General features: G+C 33.8%; 1 protein-coding gene across 1 annotated transcript in view; it reads right to left on the reverse strand.

The window, feature by feature from the left end:
* The window catches only part of LOC149908149 (cell adhesion molecule Dscam2-like), a 52,115-nt gene extending 30,246 nt beyond the window's left edge, over nucleotides 1-21,869 (reverse strand). The window contains exons 1-3 of the mRNA XM_090102669.1: nucleotides 21,298-21,869; nucleotides 18,241-18,648; nucleotides 4,027-4,169 (exon numbers count right to left, since the gene is read on the reverse strand). Coding sequence (XP_089958795.1) covers nucleotides 4,027-4,169; nucleotides 18,241-18,648; nucleotides 21,298-21,869 — 1,123 coding nt within the window. The remainder of the gene's footprint in view (nucleotides 1-4,026; nucleotides 4,170-18,240; nucleotides 18,649-21,297) is intronic.
* Nucleotides 21,870-23,055: the final 1,186 nt, after the last annotated feature.

Raw genomic sequence — 23,055 nt, forward strand, 5'->3', positions numbered from 1 at the left:
TTGCACATACTCAGAGATCAGTCGACTGAGAGCGAGCATGCAAATTTCATGTGCACTCAATGACGTCAGCAGTCTGTCCACTTGTCATCCTTTGTGACGCGTCGGTAAATCTGTTATTGAACTTGCTATAATGTCGAGGACTTCATTATTGCCAGCGAGATTTTATAACAATCAATCATTCAGCGCCGCTTCCATTTACAAGCAAAAGGTAGGGAATGATAAATATCGTGTCACATCATTAAAATCAGAATCGAAATATTTTGTACGTATTTTTTTCTTAACCTGTGATAAAAATTGTATAATATTTTTCTTGCCGACTTATTAATGAATGTATCCACGTTCAAATAAGTAACCATAGTTTTAAATTATTGGACATTAATTTAAAGTATATTTTTTCTCGATTTCGACGCTAAAAACATTTGTCATATTATTATCTTGCATGCTCTTGGGTACATGAATGTTTTTGTGAATAAGGGTAGTTCATAACATTATTCTTATCATTTCGATTTTACTAAACATTTGATATACATTGAGTCACTTTTTTATTGAAATCAAACAAGGCTGAAATATATTTGCTTTATTGCTAGTAAGTATTGGACACGGAACCTTATATTCTATGTCCATTTTATTTTCACTTTGTCTCATTAGTTTTCTCAGTGTAAACACGATGTTTATATAATTTTCAACTACTTTATTTGTACATAGGTAAAATTCAGGATCCATAAATCCGAATCCTATCCAGCATAAAAACAAAAATTGAAGCATAGAAAGACGAGCAATTATAGCGAAGAAAAGTACCGAATCAAAGGGACAGGTTCAGGGTTTGTTTGTCATGAGGGCCCATTGTCTGCTAAAAGGTAGTATCGAGATATCTCTGTAAGTACGGATTACCGAACAATGGCCGGGTTTGTCGTTCAAACTGTGCGGTACAAACATGTTGACCGACAACCCAAGTGTTTTAATATGTACAAAGTTATAGATAATAGAAATTAATTCACGTTTTTACTATTGGAAACATTATGTGTGCATAGTGATAAATATTTCTAGTAAATTAAAACCATACATTTGTGAGGAAAACCCTAACAATATAGTGCTTCAGTCACGATGACTAGCTTTAACGCCTTTCAGATCTAATTGCTGAATGATAAGTCTAATCTCGCAAACAATTAATTAACGTCAAGGTTCATCCATCTCAACTAACAAAGTCTACTCGAAAGTGATATACTTAGATAAGATTATTCACTTAAAATATTTGACGTAACAAAAAGAAAGTTGCGATTTATTGATATTTGTTCGTTAATGTTAAGAACGATAAGTAAAGTATGTGTTTCAAGGAGCTCAAAGCTTTAAAGCTTTAAAATTACTTTCAAGTGATATTCACTGAAATACAGCTCAAATATAACAAAATTGCGGGAACACATTCAAAAGAATCATCTCGACATTGCGTCAAAGTCAAGTGGGATGAAAACCTTCAAGAAATGAAGTATTGAAGCCCGATCACATCATCCTTCGAACCCTTTGAATAACTTACCATTGACAAACGAAAATATCCCGTTTTCCCTTGCGTGAAGTGTGTAAATCCCGTGCGGATGGAGGCACTTGACCGCTGAGGTCTCAGGCGTGAATCGTTTGGTTCGAATGCAAATGGGAATCTTTATGGAAGAGGCTCCAGTCGTAAACCTTTGATTGAGCCTTCGATATCGCCTTTGTGACGTCCGCTAATGGAATCGACGATCGAAATACTCATACTCTGTCGAATTATTTTCTTCAACTTTAAACATTCTAGATATTCAACGACCTTTTTGCACGCCTCATAAGCGAAGCGTTGAGGTGGGTACTACTGTCACTTCGCGCAAAACATCTGATTTTTCAAACTTAAATAATTTGGAAAATCCAAAAGTGCACGCCTCATAATTTTTTTTTAATAAATATTTATTAATTATTATTTTTATTTATTTAATAACAATTAAACCACATCGAATCAGACCCTGAAAAATGAAAGGGTTCTATTCCTGAGCATACTCAAGCGTAAGAGTAAAAAAAAGACTCGATTAGTAAAGTATTTCGGTCGCTATCGTGTTAACAAGAAAAAGGATCCGCACATACAGACACACGGACGTCCAAGACAGAACTTTTTTAAACTGTTTTTTAACTAGTTTAAATAACAAAAATGACATCAAAAATATCATGAACGTTAAAAATAGTGTTTTTTCTTAATATGTGTGTGTATGTATTATCTTACAAGTGCAATGTATGATACATAAAGACATTTTAAGTTTGAAAAATCAGATGTTTTGCGCGAAGTGACAGTAGTACCCACCTCAACGCTTCGCTTATGAGGCGTGCAAATGTCTTTATGTATCATACATTGCACTTGTAAGATAATACATACACACACATATTAAGAAAAAACACTATTTTTAACGTTCATGATATTTTTGATGTCATTTTTGTTATTTAAACTAGTTAAAAAACAGTTTAAAAAAGTTCTGTCTTGGACGTCCGTGTGTCTGTATGTGCGGATCCTTTTTCTTGTTAACACGATAGCGACCGAAATACTTTACTAATCGAGTCTTTTTTTTCTCTTACGCTTGAGTATGCTCAGGAATAGAACCCTTTCATTTTTCAGGGTCTGATTCGATGTGGTTTAATTGTTATTAAATAAACAAAAATAATAAATATTTATTGAAAAAAAATTATGAGGCGTGCTCTTTTGGATTTTCCAAATTATTGTTGCTCTATAACTATAAATATCCGGTGACGAATTTGAAAATTGATGAAGTTTATGTTACAGGCAGTTTTATAAATAAAGCTCTACCAGGCTATGGTCCGGGAGCCAGCAGCAGATTTTATGACCAAGTTCCTCTCAAGCGGTAATTAGTAAAATGCATCAAAGTATAGTATTATGAAGCCTCGTGAACGTCAGCTGGAGCTCGGTTGGGGGGAAGAGCGGTTGTAGCCTCCCGTATCAGCTGACGGTTTTCCCACCAAGATACAGCCAGCTGACATATATATTTATCCACAGTTACATATAAGGTATCATCAGGTAAATTTTTGTTTGAGAGGAAATAACGGAAAATAAATTTTTCTTTAAATTTAACTTTCATGTTCGAGACACCAGCTGACGTATAATACACCATGTTGTAACCAGCTGACTATTTTTTTTCGTTGAGATATTGGGTTAGCTACAATTTGACAAATTTTTAGCTGAGAGGAAATGAATGAATGAATGTATTTTTTTTCGTATGTGCGTGGGAGGCACCCCCCCAACCGAGCGCCAGCTGACGTTCACGAGGCTTTATAATACTATACTCTCATGCGTCTGACGAATTATCTCTTGAGAGGAAATAGTTAACCAAATTTGCACCTGGCTCCCTAACCACTACTTATTATTAACGAATTAATCATTTTTCGGTATTGTTAGAAGACAGATATAATTTTTTTATTACATTAATGATTATGATTCCTAAAAATATTTTTTTTTAATCTCAATTCAGTTGGTTGTTAATTTACAATGTGCCTAAAGTATTATTATCAACGATTATTGTTATCAAGTTTCATATACACTAAATTGTTACTTATTAAATTAAATTTGTATTAAATCCGAATTAAGTTATAGCATCTATACTTCTTTTTAGCTTTTGCCTCCGGCTTAACCTCATACAAAACTCTACGGGATATTCGTTCCTAAAATATATTTCCGACCCATATAACACTTAATAACTTTTATTTTCACAAGAGAGGCTCATGTTCCTTCTTATCTAAAATTAAATTTTGATATCAAAATTCATCGACCTTTCTGCGGATCTTATTAAAGAAACAGAGCTACCCTCGCACTTTTAATATCAATAGGAAGATAAATACCAATATGCTTAAATATAGCCTCAGTTCTCATAACAGCCATAGCCTCATGTGCCACAGATACGATTAGATTATTTTAGCATGAAAGACCTATATTACTGTAAAGTTTTATACATCCATTCTCACAAACATTCGCATTTATAATATAAGCAAGGATGTATTTACCAGCATCCACCCGCATATCCCGGGACAGTATGGTCCCGACGCTGGCGGCCGCGCGGCAGCGGTACACGGCCGCGTGCACGTCGCTGCGGTACTGCGCCGCTGAGAACGGGGCCAGCCACAGCGTGCCGTTCGACAGCGCCTGCCTGCAACAGATACACGCTTATTGCTATGGGAATAGAGCTCAGAATGTAAAAGATACTACATCGCAAACTTACACTTAACACAAGGCCAAATTAATTTAAAACAAGTACCTTATTACTAAATTGCTATTAGTCAGTATACATATTTTAATTAAACAATCATAATCATCGACAAACTATATTGAAAATTTAAAGGCACTTTCCAATGACCGTCTATAAATATTATCCTTTAATAAGTAAATAGAAATAACTAGATGAAGGCAACTCGGACAAATAATAAAAAACTCAATATTTCCCTTTGAGGTAATATTGGCAAAATAATCCGGAATTCATTCATTTCGAGCACGGAGCGCTTTCGAGAGATATTTTTGAAATCATATCAAAATACGGACATTCGATTGATGTCCGTTATCAAAGCTTTTTATAATTAATGAAAGCCATCCTGGACGTCGCTCGTTTTCCATTTTGTATAAGTCTCCAGAAAGATTAATTACGGATATTTTGTAAGTGTGAAAGCTATGGAATTAAAGGTCCTGGCTCTTGGATATAGAAATAAATTAGAGAAATGATAAATTATTAAACGAAAATGTGGGACGCGTTGATCGCGTCTGCTTTTCTGCTCGCTGGACTACAAGCCCGCATAGGACAAAAATATGGGTCAAATGAACCACCATGGGACATATCTAGAACGATAGCAGAGCAAAAAATAATAAGATTCATCACTATGCCGTCACTTGTAAGCTGTCCAACTGAGTGCAGATGAGAATTGAAAAGTACAGGTAGACTCGGTAAATTTTGGTCATATATTTTTGTACGGCATTCTTAACCATCGATAGATCCATTAAAAATAATAAGAAACCGCTCAGTGCCGTACAAAAATGGTGGTCCACCAAGTCGGAATTTTTATTTAATTTCCGAGAGTTACCGGGGGTAAATTTGGTCATTTGACCATGTACGGCATCTGTGTCATACTATTGCTATACTGCTTTTAATCCATTATTCCGCAACGCCGTACAAAAATCATGGGGACAAGGGGAAAAAATCGAGAGATGCAATCCCCTCTCTTTCCCCACTCCAGGGGGTCATTTGACTAAGTACGGCTTCGGTTCCAAAACATTATCTAGCACTCAAAAGTACTATTAAAAGCAATGCCGTCAAAAAATAATTGTTCTTTTAAATGTATACCAATAATCATCTTAATTTCATCGAATTCTTGATATAAAGAGCTGTAAGGTCATTTGACCCTGTACGGGAACTTTTTTTTTAACATGATATTGTAAAATTCAATTGTTGTATAGTATTGCCGTTCAAAAGAAACCGTTCTAAAAAAAGTTATAGAGAAATGCAAAACCAGAAATTTTGTTAAAGTTTAAACATCGTAGATTAATGAAATATAATAGTTTTCTACACTTTATCCGTTGTTTTAAATAGTATTAACATAGATAAATTAGGAAAAAACGATGCCGTACATTTTTGTGCAGACCACATCTTTTAGGCTGATGAAAGCGACGAAAGCTACAATTTTAAGAGTGCTTTATGGCCATTTGATACAGTACGGCATTAACATATTTTTACCCAACTACGGCAAAGCAAAAGGAGGGTTATGGTTGTTTACAGGTCATGTATGTATGTTCATCTATTCCCTCGTAACTTCTAAACTACTTATCAGAATTCGACAAATGACATATCATTAGAGGCGTCTGAATTGTTCACTGGATAACCAACGACCAGCTAGCTAAAGGCTATATGGGGTTTCACAAAATCTAATGTGGCGCCCTCTAGCGGACAAAACATACAGAGTAAAAAAATAAAGTTAAGATAAATATGCAGTGTTTGGTATCATTTGAAAGCGCTTTACTTGTACATTTTGAATATGTATATATTACTAGCATTTGCTTGTGACTTTACCTGTATTCATGGACTGATTGCATATAATTCACATCTTTTCGTTCATAGCTTTTTTATTAGTTCATCAATTTAACGGAGTCCATTCCACCTGACTCCGACTTTCCAAGGTGATAATTAACCACCTCGAGCTTCTTAATATTAATGTATATTTATATTTTATTATAAAAATATAAAGCAAATATTTCGTTATATGGATTTTTTTCTTTTTCAGATTTTTCCCCTTTGAACCAACGAAAATGTACGGCACATGAAAAAATATTATCTATGCATAAAATACTTTAAAAATAAATTTATTTCGTGTTGTGTCAAATGACCCCCTGGAGTGGGGAAAGAGAGGGGATTACAACTCTCGATTTTTTCCCCTTGTCCCCATGATTTTTGTACGGCGTTGCGGAATAATGGATTAAAAGCAGTATAGCAATAGTATGACACAGATGCCGTACATGGTCAAATGACCAAATTTACCCCCGGTAACTCTCGGAAATTAAATAAAAATTCCGACTTGGTGGACCACCATTTTTGTACGGCACTGAGCGGTTTCTTATTATTTTTAATGGATCTATCAATGGTTAAGAATGCCGTACAAAAATATATGACCAAAATTTACCGAGTCTACCTGTACTTTTCAATTCTCATCTGCACTCAGTTGGACAGCTTACAAGTGACGGCATAGTGATGAATCTTATTATTTTTTGCTCTGCTATCGTTCTAGATATGTCCCATGGTGGTTCATTTGACCCATATTTTTGTCCTATGCGGGCTTGTAGTCTAATAGATAACCGTTTGAAAAATACCTTATTTTGTGAAAATTAATTGCATTTAAATGTAAAATTAGGTATCTAATTAATGTAATATACTATTTAAAAAACATTTTCTTCTGGAATTCGATGAAATTTTAGCCAATACACGTTTGACACTGTAAAAAGAGATTTTTCAGTATCTATGTACGCTAATAGGTAGATATAAATTATTTGTAAATATGCAAAATAGCTTAACACAGTAGTTAAGTCGTTATTTCATCACGAAGGTAGTACTCTAAGCAATGTATATATATTTACGAATCTAACTATCGTTATAGTTCATACTAGCGATAAATATGGATATTAAATAGAACATAGTAAACCAAAAGTTTTATTCTAATGTCAATAATCATAAAGAACTAGCTTTCCGTCCGCGGCTTCTGCGTTTTCAAAGAAAAATCTGCATACTTCCCGTTTCCGTGGAATTTCCGGGATAAAACCTATCGAAGTTTGCTAAATTTCATTGTAATCGGTTCAGTAGTATTTGCGTGAAAGAGTAACAAACATACATACACATACATCCAACCTCACAAACTTTCACATCACTACATAGTATAAAACAAAGTCGCTTTCCCTGTCCCTATGTCCCTATGTCCCTTTGTACGCTTAAATCTTTGAAACTACGCAACGGATTTTGATGCGGTTTTTTTTAATAGATAGAGTGATTCAAGAGGAAGGTTTATATGTATAATAAGATCCATTAAGTAGTGGAGAAGTACTGTTATTTTTGAGGTTTCTAATGTGATGTCGTAAAAAATTACATTTATTCCGCTTACATTGCAAACGCAGGCTGAACCCTACGAGTTTTATCAAAATAATGTACTAAGTATTATACACATTGAAAAGGTCTACAGAAAAGTCCGCGATGGTATATGTCTATCTCTTATGGATAACCCACAATAACTTTTTTTTGTCATTTACTTTTTACGACAAATAATGGCTAATTTTCGAAGCGATTTTAACCAATACAGCATTAATCCTTAACCAATTAAATACCATGGATACATTGTTCATTTAATATAAATATATATGGCCCTTTACACCGTATGATTTAAGTGAATATTTTCGAAGATATTACAGATTTAAAAATTGCAGGACGTAGCGTTTGCGGCCGCCCGGCTATGTATTTTATACCCGTGCGATGCCGGAGGCCGGAGCGGGCCGCTATATTTTTATACCTATACAACGTTCACAATAATTTTTAGGGTTCCGTAGCCAAAATGGCAAAAACGGAACCCTTATAGTTTCGTCATGTCCGTCTGTCCGTCTGTCCGTCTGTCCGTCTGTCACAGCCGATTTACTCGGAAACTATAAGTACTACAGTGATGAAATTTGATGGGAATATGTGTTGTATGAACCGCTACAAAAATATGACACTAAATAGTAAAAAAAAGAATTGGGGGTGGGGCCCCCCATACATGTAACTGAGGGATGAATTTTTTTTTTTCGATGTACATACCCGTGTGGGGTATCAATGGAAAGGTCTTTTAAAATGATATAAAGTTTTCTAAAAAACATTTTTCTTAAAGTGAACGGTTTTTGAGATATCAGCTCTCAAAGTCGTAAAAAGTATGTCCCCCCCCCTCTATTTTTATAACTACGGGGTATAAAATTCTAAAAAAAATAGAGGTGATGCATGCTAATTAACTCTTTCAACGATTTTTGGTTTGATCAAAGTATCTCTTATAGTTTTTGAGATAGGTTGATTTAACTGTAATTTATTATATTTGCTGCTACGGAACCCTTTGTGCGCGAGCCCGACTCGCACTTGGCCGGTTTTATTCTGTAGTGTATTTAGTATCAGCATTGCACCCGTCCGAAGCCGGGGCGGGTCGCTAGTTTATAATATTACTAGCTTTCCGCCCGCGGCTTCGCCCGCTTTATCTAAAACCTAAAAAATTATATACTAAAACTCTTGAATCACTCTATCTATTAAAAAAAACCGCGTTAAAATTCGTTGCGTAGTTTTAAAGATTTAAGCATACATAGCGACAGAGAAAGCGACTTTGTTTTATACTATGTAGTGATTAGTAAAGGAGAATTTTTAACAATTAATTAACTTAAACAGCCCAAAACCATCCACTTATTCTCGCGACGGTCGATGATATTATGCAATTATGCATTGAAGGACATAATTCAATATTTATTCTAACAGGGCCCACGGTACAGAGTGGATACAATTTTGAAAATTTTTCTAATATTTTTCTGCTATTAATTACTTTCCTTTAAATTGTATTTTTTTTCCTTAAAAAGCTTTCCTGTAATGAATTACTTACAATCTTAGTGAAGTTTTTTGCGTACCTATTTGAAGATACGCCGTTGACAACAACATTATTTTCCAACGATGGTATTTTATTTAATTAGCACTTTTTCAAAGTACGTAACACTTATAATTTTTAAATTGAAATAAAAACACACGACACAACAAAATCACAAGATCACGTTTCTTCTTAATAGATAGAACAAAATTATCATGTTAGCGCCAAATCACATTCTAATTTCGAATTTTCCTTTTTTTTTCAATTATGTTTTTTTTATCGCTGGCCAGCTTTGCGCGTCTTTAAGAATAAAAATTTTAAAATTAGAACACAGAAGGTTTTGAGCTATGGATTTTATTTATGTTAAATAAATTATAACTAGTGTTAATACTGTTAGACCGGGAGATACTGACACAAAATTTCGAGTCATTTGTAACAGGATGGCGGTTCTACAGGGGTCTTAGTACGCAATGACAAAAAGAAAAATGATGGTGTGAACGCTGGTACCGGTGGGTTAGTCGCGTGGGCGTTAGTCGAACTCGTCGGAAAAATAGCGAAAGTCAAACGATTTGTAACACAAAAATTTTAGAATTTACCGATAGCCCATAAAAAAGAAGTAGGCGGTAGTGTTATGCCATACTTTTCCGGTATGACTTACAGCCCGCCATACCGACGCGAATGTGTTGATTTAAAAAAAACAATTATTCAAGCATTTGTACCAAGATAACTTTTGCACAGGTAACCATCGTCGTGCAGCCATTTACGAAAATCGCCATGCCATACTTTTCGGACGATTCCAAATGGTCGCCATACCGCCGAAAATCTGCAAAATTTTTTTATTTCGCCTATCTTTTTGTACCAGTATTGCATTTGGCTTTTTGGAGAGTATTTGATAAAATGTGACCATTATTATATTTGCCATACTTCTAGTAGGGGGAAAAAGTGCTGTCATACTTGAAAAATAAATTTATTATTAATTTATATAAGTGAAGATTTCCAACACCTAGATCTTTGAAATTTTGTATTTATATTCGTCGATCCTCAAACTTACAGGAAAAATAAGTGCCATACTGTTACAAATCGTTTGACTTTCGCTATTTTCCGACGAGTTCGACTAACGCCCACGCGACTAAGCCGCCGGTACCAGCGTTCACACCATCATTTTTCTTTTTGTCATTGCGTACTAAGAACCCTGTAGAACCGCCATCCTGTTACAAATGACTCGAAATTTTGTGTCAGTATCTCCCGGTCTATGTTGGAATATTTTGTTTTATTGTAGTTAAAAATAATATTATTTGCTTTGATAACCCTACATATAGGGTATATAATCCATACTAATATTATAAATGCGAAAGTAACTCTGTCTGTCTGTCTGTTACTCAATCACGCCTTAACTACTGAACCAATTTGCATGAAATTTGGTATAGAGATATTTTGATACCCGAGAAAGGACATAGGCTACTTTTTACCCCGGGGAATAGGATAGGTTTTATCCCGGAAATCCCACGGGAACGGGAACTATGCGGGTTTTTCTTTGACTGCGCGGGCGAAGCTGCGGGTGGAAAGCTAGTATATATTTATATAACCGGTTACGTTCGAAAATTAAATCATTATACTAACCACTTCGGTAAAGTGCAATAAGAAGTAAGTGTTTTATGTTCTTTTCCAATAATTTTCCATATATTATGTACCTTTTTTTATAATAATTTATTTTATAACATTGTTTATGAAAACAAATAGTTACAATAATATTATTATGTCCTGTTTATGCTAATTTAAGATGCTCATTTCTTTGCTGATATTAATGTGTGATAATTGGAATTAATTTAAAAGAAAAATTATTTTGAGGAATTGATTATTATTATTCCGCAAATATTCGCACAAATAAAAATATTAAATGACAAAGGTTCTGAGGTAGTTAACAAGGTGAGATAGTTTTTCGAGAAGAAAGTTACTTACTTGACCTGAACTCTGAATTAAATGTTTTTTTTCCAAGAACACAGCCGTCGTAAATACACATTGACGTGAAAGTCTTTGTATTTAATTTATTTCATACCTGTAAACATCTGTGTAAAGGATTGGCCCCATATATCATTAATTATATTGTATTTGAGTTAAGAGTATTCTGTTCATTTCAGTACAACAGAGGATTCTTTGGAATATCGTATTTCGCTATTCCTCGTATTTGGGTGTTTGTTTCCTTTGCAAAAACTGAATTTATGTATTTTAGTACTGAATAACAGATTTAGAAAATTTGATACTTACACTTTAACATAAAAATCATAGAGTAATATTTAGATAGCGATCTTGAAATAAAGACATATAAAAATTACTATACAAGATTACAGGAAGTTATCATCAAATAAACTTATCTCGACATACGCAAAGGTTTGTTAATGAAGCTACGGGTAAAATATGACTCGATAGCGGGCGCTAATTGCAACCCGTCTTACGCTGTCTCTTAAAGGGCTGGTTAAGGGGGAGCCACTTGTATGTGTTTATTAGTTTAGTTAGTAAAACTTGTATTTTTAATAGTTTGAAGGTTTAGGCTTTCGGTAGTATTTAGGTCTATTAAGTTTGAAAATTATTTCATTTTCTTTTTGTCTTCTCTGTATTTCTTCTGTCTTTTTCACTAATAAAATTTATAGGACTTCGACAGATTCATAAAACAATAAATGTTATCTAACTTGAAAAAATATGAAAGTTGTATGTTCAACTGTATTTACTTTTACAGTGACTTCGTCCGCGTAAAATGATATGGCGTCCCCGTAATTTTTTAAATGACGCGCAATTATTAACTCTTACAATATAGTAAAGCAAAAACTCTATCATTTGACATCATATTTTTGCAGCAAAATAATTTTAAAAGCGTGCGTGTTATATCACCTTTTGAAACTGTGGTAAAAAGCTGAATAACGGGAGTGTCAACAAAAAGTCGCGTGTAAATGAAACGTGTAAAGAATATCGTACCCTTAACAGCGATGGCTCAAACACTGTACTCGTATGATAATGAACACTCCGTAATTGTATCCGCTCCACCTTTATGACGCGACGTTTTGTTACAACTCCAATTGAATATTACTGACGCAGTTTGGAGTGTATTTCAATTATTATTATTTCTATTATTGTTTTAGTGTATTTTGCTTAGGAATTTTCTTAAATGTTAAGATTTATTTTACCAATGTAACAGTTAAGATTTTTGTGTTTTGATAGCACTGAAACTGTTTGTAACACTGTCAATTGTTGACTAAGCTGGCGTAAAAGCTTGTGATAAAATCACAATAGCAATACAAAAGTAGTTACCAATATAAAGGATAGTCTCACGAGATTCCAACTAATTCAACCGCTAAATAATTTAACAAACAAGCAAATAACAAGCGACGTGCAAACACAGAATATTACTAACAACGCCCAGATATTACATATACTACATCCCCGTTCCCCGGGGTGTCGGTTGCGAAACAAAAACTAAATCCATCAAGCGGACGATATCAATTCGCAAACTATAGCAACCGGGTCAACGAGGGTTCGTTGAAATTCAAACTAGCCTGCAGTTTGGACCAGGCAAATATAGCTGCGGGACAAGACAACAACCGAAGCGATAGTATGTACTCGTACTCGTTGGCACCTTTTGTGGGTGAAGTGACGACTAGAACTTGGAAGCATGTAATGTAGGTAATAATGTGAGTATTTGTAGGCTTAATATACATTTTGATTATAAATTTTCTGATTTTGGTTACCATTCCACCTGTGTATTGACTTTGTAATAAAAAAATAATAACAACACTGCTAATCGTTAATAATTTGTTTATTTCTTCTTTATATTTAAAAAAGCCAGTTATAATTTTCGTCTCGGCATCTGTTAATCGGTATTTAATCTACTTTAAATAGAATGCCACACCCTATTATACAATACCCATTTATATTTAAAAAACTTAACCGCTCGCTCTTGTCCCTTGTCCCAAACATTGTAAACTCAATAGGGTCATATAGCTATTGTTTAAGTATGTTTATTTTACGGCCTACACAGGCTCTGTTTGCCTCGCCGGCAAACATGTTCGCATAATCATGCAAATGGTTATACACATTAGCATCTCTTCCCGTCTATAAACATCCAACTAACTATTGTTCCAACTAATACGAGGCCTTTCGGCGGGGACACTCACACAAAGTATTTCCGTTCTATTTGTATGATAGTTGTCCAAACTGCGAAATAATTTACAACGTTATTATAATAAAGTTACAGCCGAGAATGTAATTAATCGATACAAATAAATATATATTACAGTATCACCATGATCTTCAAAAGGTCTAAGAACTAAATAATAATAATTTGAAGCGAGATCACCAACTATAAAAGAAACTTTCCACGCGATAAATGCAATTATAAGTTTCCCAATTCCCAAATAAAAGAAGTTACAAAAGTTCGAGTCACACATACCTTAGCTGGGAGCGAAATTCAATTATCTAAAAAAACTTCTAAGAACGCACCTGTTGTTACGAGCGGCAATTCACCGAAATCGAGTTGTGGTCGTAAAAAGATATAACAGAACCTTTGTCCCGGTCTCGCAATTTCCTCAAGACCTCGGGGACGGTGGAAATATTTTAAGCTGTCCTTTACGCACCTCTTAAACATAACTGAATTTTTTGGCCACCGGCGACCGTTTAATGGAGTGTGCCAATCGAGTTACGTCCAAAGAGTTTGTTTGAAAATCTTTGTGAGCGTTTTAGCTGTTGTTTTATTGATGGCTTTTTATTATCTGCGGCCATTCAACTCATAGTCTACGATTAGGATTTCGTTAATAGTTAAAATAAAAAGTTATTATAAAAATTGCTTGCAAAAATGTAATTTGTATGTAATTTACTCGAATTTTATCTAATAAAATTGCTCTTTCGTGTAAGATTCATAATATTTTATTTTTATAGCCATGCTGAAGATAGAGATAGCCCACGATTCGTTAAACGTGTTTGCTCAATAACTGTACCATGTCCCGGGAGACGGCTATGACGTCATAGTCAGCCAACTTCCAGGACACAATTCATTGCCACTTTCATAGTGTAAAACATTATGCACATTGTATGGTTTTGCTACGTCACAAGCATTAGGTACACTCATAATTATTATCATCATCAATACATATAATAAAATTCTAGAAAAGTGGTGTCTGTACAATGAAAATATGTAAAAAAAAATTAGCAGGGGTTATTACTTAATCGATCCCAAACCCAAAACTGTTGTTAAAAAAATTTTTGTCTGTTTGTCTGTTTGTCTGTTTGTCTGTTTGTCTGTTTGTCTGTATGTTTGAACACGCTAATCTCAGAAACGGCTTATCCGATTTAGATGCGGTTTTCACTAATATATTGTGGTAAGCTTCATTTAACATTTAGTGTTTATTTCATGTCAATCGGTTCATAAATAAAAAAGTTATGACCATTTAAGTAATCACAGCGAACATTTGCTAAGGCATTCTATACATGAATTACTTTATTACGTAAATTATACGCTAAAGTTATTCCTTGACATGTCCAGATGATCATATCGAAAGACCCCAAGCGTGTGGGGGGGGGTGGTTATGCTGAGGGGGTAGTAGGGGGGGTCAAAGGACCTTTATTTAGATTTTTGCTCATAAGTCTAAAACCTGCACAAATAGCATTATGGTTACTTCTAGGTAAATTTTCTATATAAAAGGTCTTTGAAATTATGTCGTAGGTATTATATTTTTAACCCCCGACGCAAAAAGAGGGGTGTTATGACCGCTATGTGTGTATTGCGTGTCTGTCTGTGCCACCGTAGCTCGCTAACGGGTAATACGAATTAGATGCGTTTTTTTGTTACATTAGTTGTTTATTATTATTATTATTATATTATAATATAGGGGTAAGTGGGAATGAAAAAAACGAATGTTAGTTCTTAATGTAGGTTGTTAATGTAGGTTATACCCAAGTGATAATTATATCAAATGAAAATAGACGACATGTCAGAAACAATTAGTCAAATTTTATCAAAATCGGTTCATCCATTTATTTGATATAGGGGTAAAAGTGGGAATAAATAAATGAATTTTATCAAATATACTCAAGTGACGTATCTAATGAAAGACATGACGTGTAAAGTACAATAAGACATATTTTTTCAAAATTGGTTCATCCATTTATTGGATAAAAGTGGCAATAAAAGTTGTCAAATATACCTAAGTGGCATATCAAATGAAAGGGCATGACCTGACGTGAGAAGTATAATGAGGCATAGGTATTTAATCAAAATCGGTTCATCCATTTATGATATAGAGGGGTAAAAGTGGGAATGAAAAAAACGAATGTTGTCTGTTATACCCAAGTGATATATCAAATGAAAAAAGACGACCTGTCAGAAACAACAAGTCAAATTATATCAAAATCGGTTCATCAATTTATTTGATATAGGGGTTAAAGTGGGAATAAATTAAAACAATTTTATCAAATATACTCAAGTGACGTATCTAATGAAAGACATGACGTGTAAAGTACAATAAGACATAATATTTTATCAAAATTGGTTCATCCATTTATTGGATATAATATGTAGGTATAAAAGTGGGAATAAAAGTTGTCAAATATACCTAAGTGGCATATCAAACGAAAGGGCATGACCTGACGTGAGAAGTATAATGAGGCATATATTTTAATCAAAATCGGTTCATCCAATAAGTATATGTAGGGCAAAAGTGGGAATGAGAAAAACGAATGCTGTCTGTTATACCCAAGTGATATATCAAATGAAAAAAGACGACCTGTCAGAAACAATTAAGTAGTCCAATGTTATCAAAATCGGTTCATCCATTTATTTGATATAGGGGTAAAAGTGGGAATAAATAAATAAATTTTATCAAATATACTCAAGTGACTTATCTAATGAAAGACATGACGTGTAAAGTACAATAAGACATATTTTATCAAAATTGGTTCATCCATTTATTGGATATAGGTATAAAAGTTGTCAAATAATATACCCAAGTGGCATATCAAATGAAAGGGCATGACCTGACGTGAGAAGTATGATGAGGCCTATTTAATCAAAATCGGTTCATCCATTTATTGATTTATAGCGGTAAAAGTGGGAATGAATAATCGAATGTGGTCAAATAATATAATCAAGCGGCATATCAAATGACGTGTGAATTACAATTAGTCATGTTTTTTTTTTAGTCAAAATTGGTTAATCTGTTTATTACATATAGGGCACCTTAGGGGTGATAGTGGGGATAAATAATCCAAATGGAGTACCAAACGAAAGGATATGACATGTACATAATATATAGGTATGATTAGACATGGTTTAGATCAAAATCGGTTCTGCCATTTACTAGGGGTGAAAGGGAAAAGTTGAAAGTCTGTGAAAGTAGAAGGAATATGGGAGCGGGTGAATAACCACATCCTGGAAATTTTGAACTCTTCTGTACCTAAGTTTTATAGCTCAGTTTAGTAATAAATTTTACTAACAGTTCTTTTGTGTTATTATTTATTTTATTTCTTAACTTTATAATAATGTGTAAGTATGTACTTATAATTTAGTTGCATATGATTAGTACGTGTTTCAAGACGTGTTTACTCAATAATTGTGTGTTAAGTAGTAACTACTATGCAGTCACTATTCCACGCGGACGAAGTCGCGGGCACAGCTAGTAGTTAATAATCTCGCTCACACTTAAAATATTATGTTGAAATTTGTTTTGAATTAAAATCTTAATATAAAATTAAATGATATAATAGTTACTATAATTTTTACACGAAGAATGAAGGCAAGGAATTTTGAAATGTTGTTTGTTTAAAATATCACAGCTAAGATACATATTTCCCGGTATTGGAATGCTTTTGCTTGATTAAAATAGCTCTATAAATATTAATTAAACTTTATCTCAAGCAAGGAATAACAAAGGAAAGGAGGAAATGTTATTTCGTTAGAAAACTAATTTGATAGCCGCGCCTTTGCTCGCGGGCCCTTTACGGTAAAGCGGGATGGCATCTCTCATAGATATCACCACGTTCAAGAATAATTATTTTAACACAAAAAATGATCCTTATTGTTTGTCAAGTCTTGCTCAAATTTCAAATTTCAAATTTCAAATTTATTTCAAATTTCAAATTTTCAAATTTCAAATTTATTTATTTGTTTCACAATTTTTACAACTCCTATAAATTGTAGTAAATCCCTGGTTAACCCACTAGGAAAAACCTGTGCGGGGTCAACCAGTGACCTCCGTCGGCTTAGCATAATATTTTTAACAATATGATTTTAACAGTACATATTTAGAGACAGAAATTTTTGTGTAGGTACAATCTTCAAACTTAGTTAGACTTAACTTTAAAATAAATAAATAAATATATAAATAAATAAGATTAATATACATATATAATATATATAAAGATATTCATTATAAAATGGTTTCTTACAAGTTATCTAATTATGTGAGTATGTGTGTCTGTGTGTGTGAGTGAGTGTGTATGCGCTTGCGTGTACGTGTGTGTGCGTATGTTTGTGTGTGTTTGTGTGATTTTTAGAGGATATCATACAAAATTTTTTCAGTGTCATCATAGCTTAATCCTTGAAACCAGTCGTGTGCTACTGTTCGAAGTTTGTAATTAGATAGATTAGATATTTTAAACTCCTTATTAGCAAAATTATATAAGGCGGGGCCCAAGAAATGTATATGATTTCTGCTTTTTTTAAGATTAGTTCTAGGAATAATAAAAACTTTATTCTTTTTACGCTTTGAAGCCAGGGTTAAGTCACTATTATCTCTAGGGAAACTATGCTGTTTTAAAATAAGGCTGTGAAAGAATAGTTGTCGCACTGTGAGAACTTTAAATTCTTGATATAGGTCGAAGGTAGGGAACAGAAAAGGTTTGAAAGTAATAATTTTTAAGAGCATACGCTGAGCTCTTTCGAGACATATTAGACGCGTTTTTGCAGCTCCACCCCATGCGAGTATACAGTATCGAATGACAGATTCCCCCAAAGCCTTATATATTCTCATTTGAAAGGGATAGTCGCCAAGGTGTCTTATTGTTTTAAAGACCTTACCAAGTTTTCTGATCCTACCTGCGAGAGACTTAATGTGATGGTCCCACCTGAGGTGGTTGTCTATCGTTACACCTAGATATTTTATTTGTGCTACTCGCTCCAATGCTGCACATGAGCATTGATCCAGAGAAGCGCATCTATGAGCCTTAATTGTGAAATCGACATCCGGCTGTGTTTTAGTGGTCGTGGAAAAGGTGACATATTTCGTCTTGCTGTAATTCAACGTCAGCAGATTTTTGTCCAGCCATGAAATAACGGCATTTAGCGCGTATTCTGCGCTCCTCTGGACCAAGTCCCATGAACGGCCCTTTATGAGCAGGACTGTATCGTCAGCATAAGTGATTATTTGGCAGTTAGGGATGTTGAGGGAACAGAGATCGTTGATATATATTAAAAACAGGGTGGGGCCCAAAATACTGCCCTGCGGCACTCCGTATTCTATTTCTTGTACGTTACTGAGGGTAGAATTAATTTTGACCGTTTGTTTGCGCCCTGTCAGATAGGATCTAAATAAATTAAAGGTGTCTCCCCGAACACCAAGGCGTTCAAGTTTAGAGAGGAGGATTGGTACTGAAACCGTATCAAACGCCTTGGCTAGATCGAGGAAAATACCTACACATTTATTTCCACAATCATTATTCAGGTTAACGAAATTAGTTAATGCTTCAACTGCATGGCTGGTGGACAAATTTCTACGAAAACCATACTGATTTGCAGATAAAAAATTTTGTGAATTTAAGTAGCTGATCAATCTATTGTTTATAATGCGTTCTAATATTTTCGATAGGATTGGTAGAATTGCTATAGGTCGATAGTTATTGACTAAAGACTTATCTCCGCTTTTAAAGATTGGACGAACGATAGCATGTTTAAAATCGCAAGGAAATACACCTTCTTCAAGGCACCGGTTGAAAACTCGCGTTAATGGTTGAATTAATGAGTCTATGTTATCTTTAATCACACGTGAAGGAATGTTGTCGAACCCTGTAGCGCAGTCATTGTTCAGATTCTTGATGATATTGGTAATTTCATTATTATCGGTGGGCATTAGATGGAAAGAATTTATACTATTCTCTAAAAGTGTGCAAGATCTGGCCAATTCGCTTTCTGTGCTATTTAATTTAAGTAAGATTTCACAAGCTAAACTTTTACCCACACAAGAGAAATAATCATTAACCATGTTAATTGATCGATACGTTTGAGAGTCGGTTGATATCAACTCGGTGGCTTCTACTCTGCTTTGTTCTAAATAACAAAAACGTTTAATGCATTTCCATAATAGCTTGGGATTATGTGAGTGTTTTTCGATTTCTGAACGTTCGTAAGCACGTTTTAGTTTTTTTAAGGTATTGTTGCAAATATTTCTATATTTTTTATAATCTGCCGAAAGAATAGTATTATCTGGGTACTTTTTACATTTTTTGTGCATACGATCACGTTTACGAATACATTTTAATAAACCTGGTGTAATCCAAGGTTTAAAGATACGTTTTGAATGTGGAAGGTATCGTAACAATGTATTATTTAGTACAGAGCCACTTATTACCTCCATCAAGTACGACACAGCCTGGTTAGGATCGCATATTTGCTCAATTTTACCCCAATCAAATTCCTTTAGATTATTTGAAACGCTTTGATAACAAGTACTTTTTACAGTTCTCACTTGAAAATTTAAATTAACTTTGAGGAAAAGTAGCACTGGGTAGTGGTCAGTCACTTCGGAGAGCAGCACAGCTGTGTTTGATACATAATTAGTTTTCATCATAACATGGTCGAGACAATTATTCCCCCTAGTGGGCAAGGTATGTGCTGGATATAGACCAAAAAATGCGCACAAGTTAAGATATTCCATAGCTTTTGGGTCGCAGCTATGTTCAGTAATATTGATATTAATATCACCCATTAAAATTATATTTGTGAGAGAACTGACCGATATCAAAATATTTTTAAGACTAATTAAGAACGGGTCAATATTCGAGAAACAAGGGGGCCGGTATATTGCTAGAATTACGCAATTTGATGAAATAGTAAGTTGTATGCATGTACCATTGGATAGATTTCTTTCTGTAGTTAAAACATTTTTTATACTTGACTTATAGTAAACAATGACCCCATCATTTTTATTATAGTTACATTTCGAAGCTGAAAAACAGTAACCCTCCATAGAAGGATAATTGTCAAATTGTGATAGCCATCCCTCGGTTAATATAATTATATCCATTTGCATTTTAATACGCTGTAGCAAAACTAATAACCCATCAAAGTTACAATGAACGTTACGTATGTTTTGAGATAAAATGGCCATACCTTTATGTCCCATCTGCACTTGTAAATTCTTCTGCACACTTTCTGGAGAGCACGAAAAGGAACCACTTGTGTTTATAGAATCTAAATCAGTGTTTATTACATTTGAATCGAATGTAAAGAAATATTAAAAATCTCAAGGATTAAGACGTTAACGGTTGGTGTAAGAATTAAATTGTATTTTTGTGTATGTTCGCAACTCTGTAAGCTGTTAGGATATCTATATTTAATTATTATTGTTACAAACGTAAATTGATGCACTTTTATTTCTTCCACTAACGAATATATAAACTCAAATTTATTACGTAAAAATATAGCAATATAATAAGATGGAGTTATGAAAAAGTAATAAAAATTAAAACGTATGAGGGTTGATGCAAAACATTTTACAGAGTAGTGAATGCGGCAGAGAAAACCTGGCCAAGCGTGAAATGTTTGTGTAATGCAATTGGTGTGATTGTTTATGTTTGTAGATAAGTGAATGATTATTATTATTAATAAATAAATAATTATAAATATAAGTATACAATAATAATAGAATTTCTGGACATGTTTTATAGCAAAATTAGTTATACAATACCTAATTGATAATTCACAATATGTAAGCACTATTCTATATTGGTTTATAGTTTTTAATTTGTATATCACTATGGAGGTGTACGTGCGGGCTTCCGTCAGTTTTTCTAATATAGACACGATTATTAGCAACCCAACAATATTTATAATTGATGGTTTTACATAATTGACGCGCAAGAAAAAACAACTTTTTTGTTTTATCGGGGTAACATTCTGAGACGTACACTATCACTTTTGGGCTAGCGATACCGAGATCACAAGAGTTCAAGCGCGCCTGTTTGTTTTTCTCGTTATATGATTTCACTGCTTTGATGAGACGATATTTGAGCTCGGAGTTTTTTAATTCAACTGATACGGGTTTGACACTGCTGGCGGGTCCTGGGTTTCGAGATATGTTGATAAGTTGCGAATCTTCTATTGGCATCCTTATAGTTTCGCATAGTCTTCCAAAAATGTCTTTTAGGTCTTCATTTTCCTTTTTAGGTAAATTCCGGATTTCTAATATGTTCGCTCGTTGTTTCTGTTGCAGGTTGTACATTTGATTTTCGAGAACTTCTAGGCACTGCTGGTTTGCTTGATATTCTTTTTCAAGAATTTCTAACTTTTTATTTCTATCATTAATGGTGTTTGATAAAAATTCAATAGATTTTTCCAGATCCAAGTTTATTTTTTGCATCTCTTTAACGTCGTGTTTAAGGGTTTTCACGTCTTGAACTAATTTCTCAATAATTTCATTTTTCCAACTATTTAACATAGAACTTATTTCGTCTTTAAAACACTTAAACAGTTCCTTCATTTCATCCGTTGAAGATGTCTTCTTCCTTTGAGTAATAAAAGTATTTGGAGATGCGTTCTATCTATAATTCACGTCATATTTAAAAAAAGCAAGCGCATATTAAGTTTCATACCTACAACAGTATTTCAACATTTCTTTTAAACAAAAATTCAATTGAAATAAACAATTTACCATTATTTATTGATTTGTATTCTCCGTATACTCGGTACTATTATTTATAATAAGAAATTATAAAGAAATATATTAAATTATAAGAAATTATATTTACATAATATTATATTTACGATTCACGCAGCAGCGCTGTTCTGAAATGAGATCCCAGAGGGACGCTACATCGGTATTGATAAAAAAATGAGGATGCTTTATAACAAAAAAAATTGTTTGTCTTGTGATAATACAACATAGTAAAACCTTTATCGTTTGTTTTAAAACAAGTTTTTTTTTTCTAAACCTTAAAATTTATGAATAGAATCATATCACAATATTAACACTCCACTGTTTCAAGTCACGTGTAAAAAATTAAATACAATCCTAAGAAATAAACGCAATTTGTTAAAAAGCCGCAGAACATTCGCGAAATAATAATGAAATGTTTAGTAGCAAAGTTTAGCGTAACTCATCACACAAACTACCTGCTTAGGACAATTCGCTCAACTACGCTGGCTTGATGCGAGTTCGCAGCCGGCTTCTGCGGTTCACAACTTTTCTAATATTACTATCTCCTCCAAATTTTGTTAGAAAGGTGTTCTGGAATTAGTATGCTATGTAGGTTTGAAAGTACTTTTGTTATAAATTTAATTGGATTAGTTTTACCAATGTACTTAGTAAATAAGGTTAATAATTTAATAGGACAGGTTAAACACTATTCAAAAGTATGTTTAGTATGCTTGATGGTTCCGACTGATCTCCAGAATTATGATATTTTTGAAGAATAATAATAAAAAGTGTGTCTGCGAAAATCCGTTATCAGTGGTTCATCAATTTGGACAGTCATTTCCATAAAAAAGGCAGACATTGTTAAACTATACCAAATTAATTTCCAATATCAGTGTGTAGCGTAAAGTTAGGTCGTGGGCGGTGAAATTGACCCCCAAATTATAATAGGGTTCGAGGTGTTAATGGAGCAAGTTGCGATGACGCGGCGCTTTGAACCGAACCGAGCTGATTATAAATAGTTACAAGGGTT

The sequence above is a fragment of the Colias eurytheme genome, chromosome 6 (assembly GCF_061535395.1).
Source record: "Colias eurytheme isolate Ceu_HAF_F1 chromosome 6, ilColEury1 Martin Lab GWU primary, whole genome shotgun sequence".
Taxonomy (NCBI): Eukaryota; Metazoa; Arthropoda; class Insecta; order Lepidoptera; family Pieridae; genus Colias; species Colias eurytheme.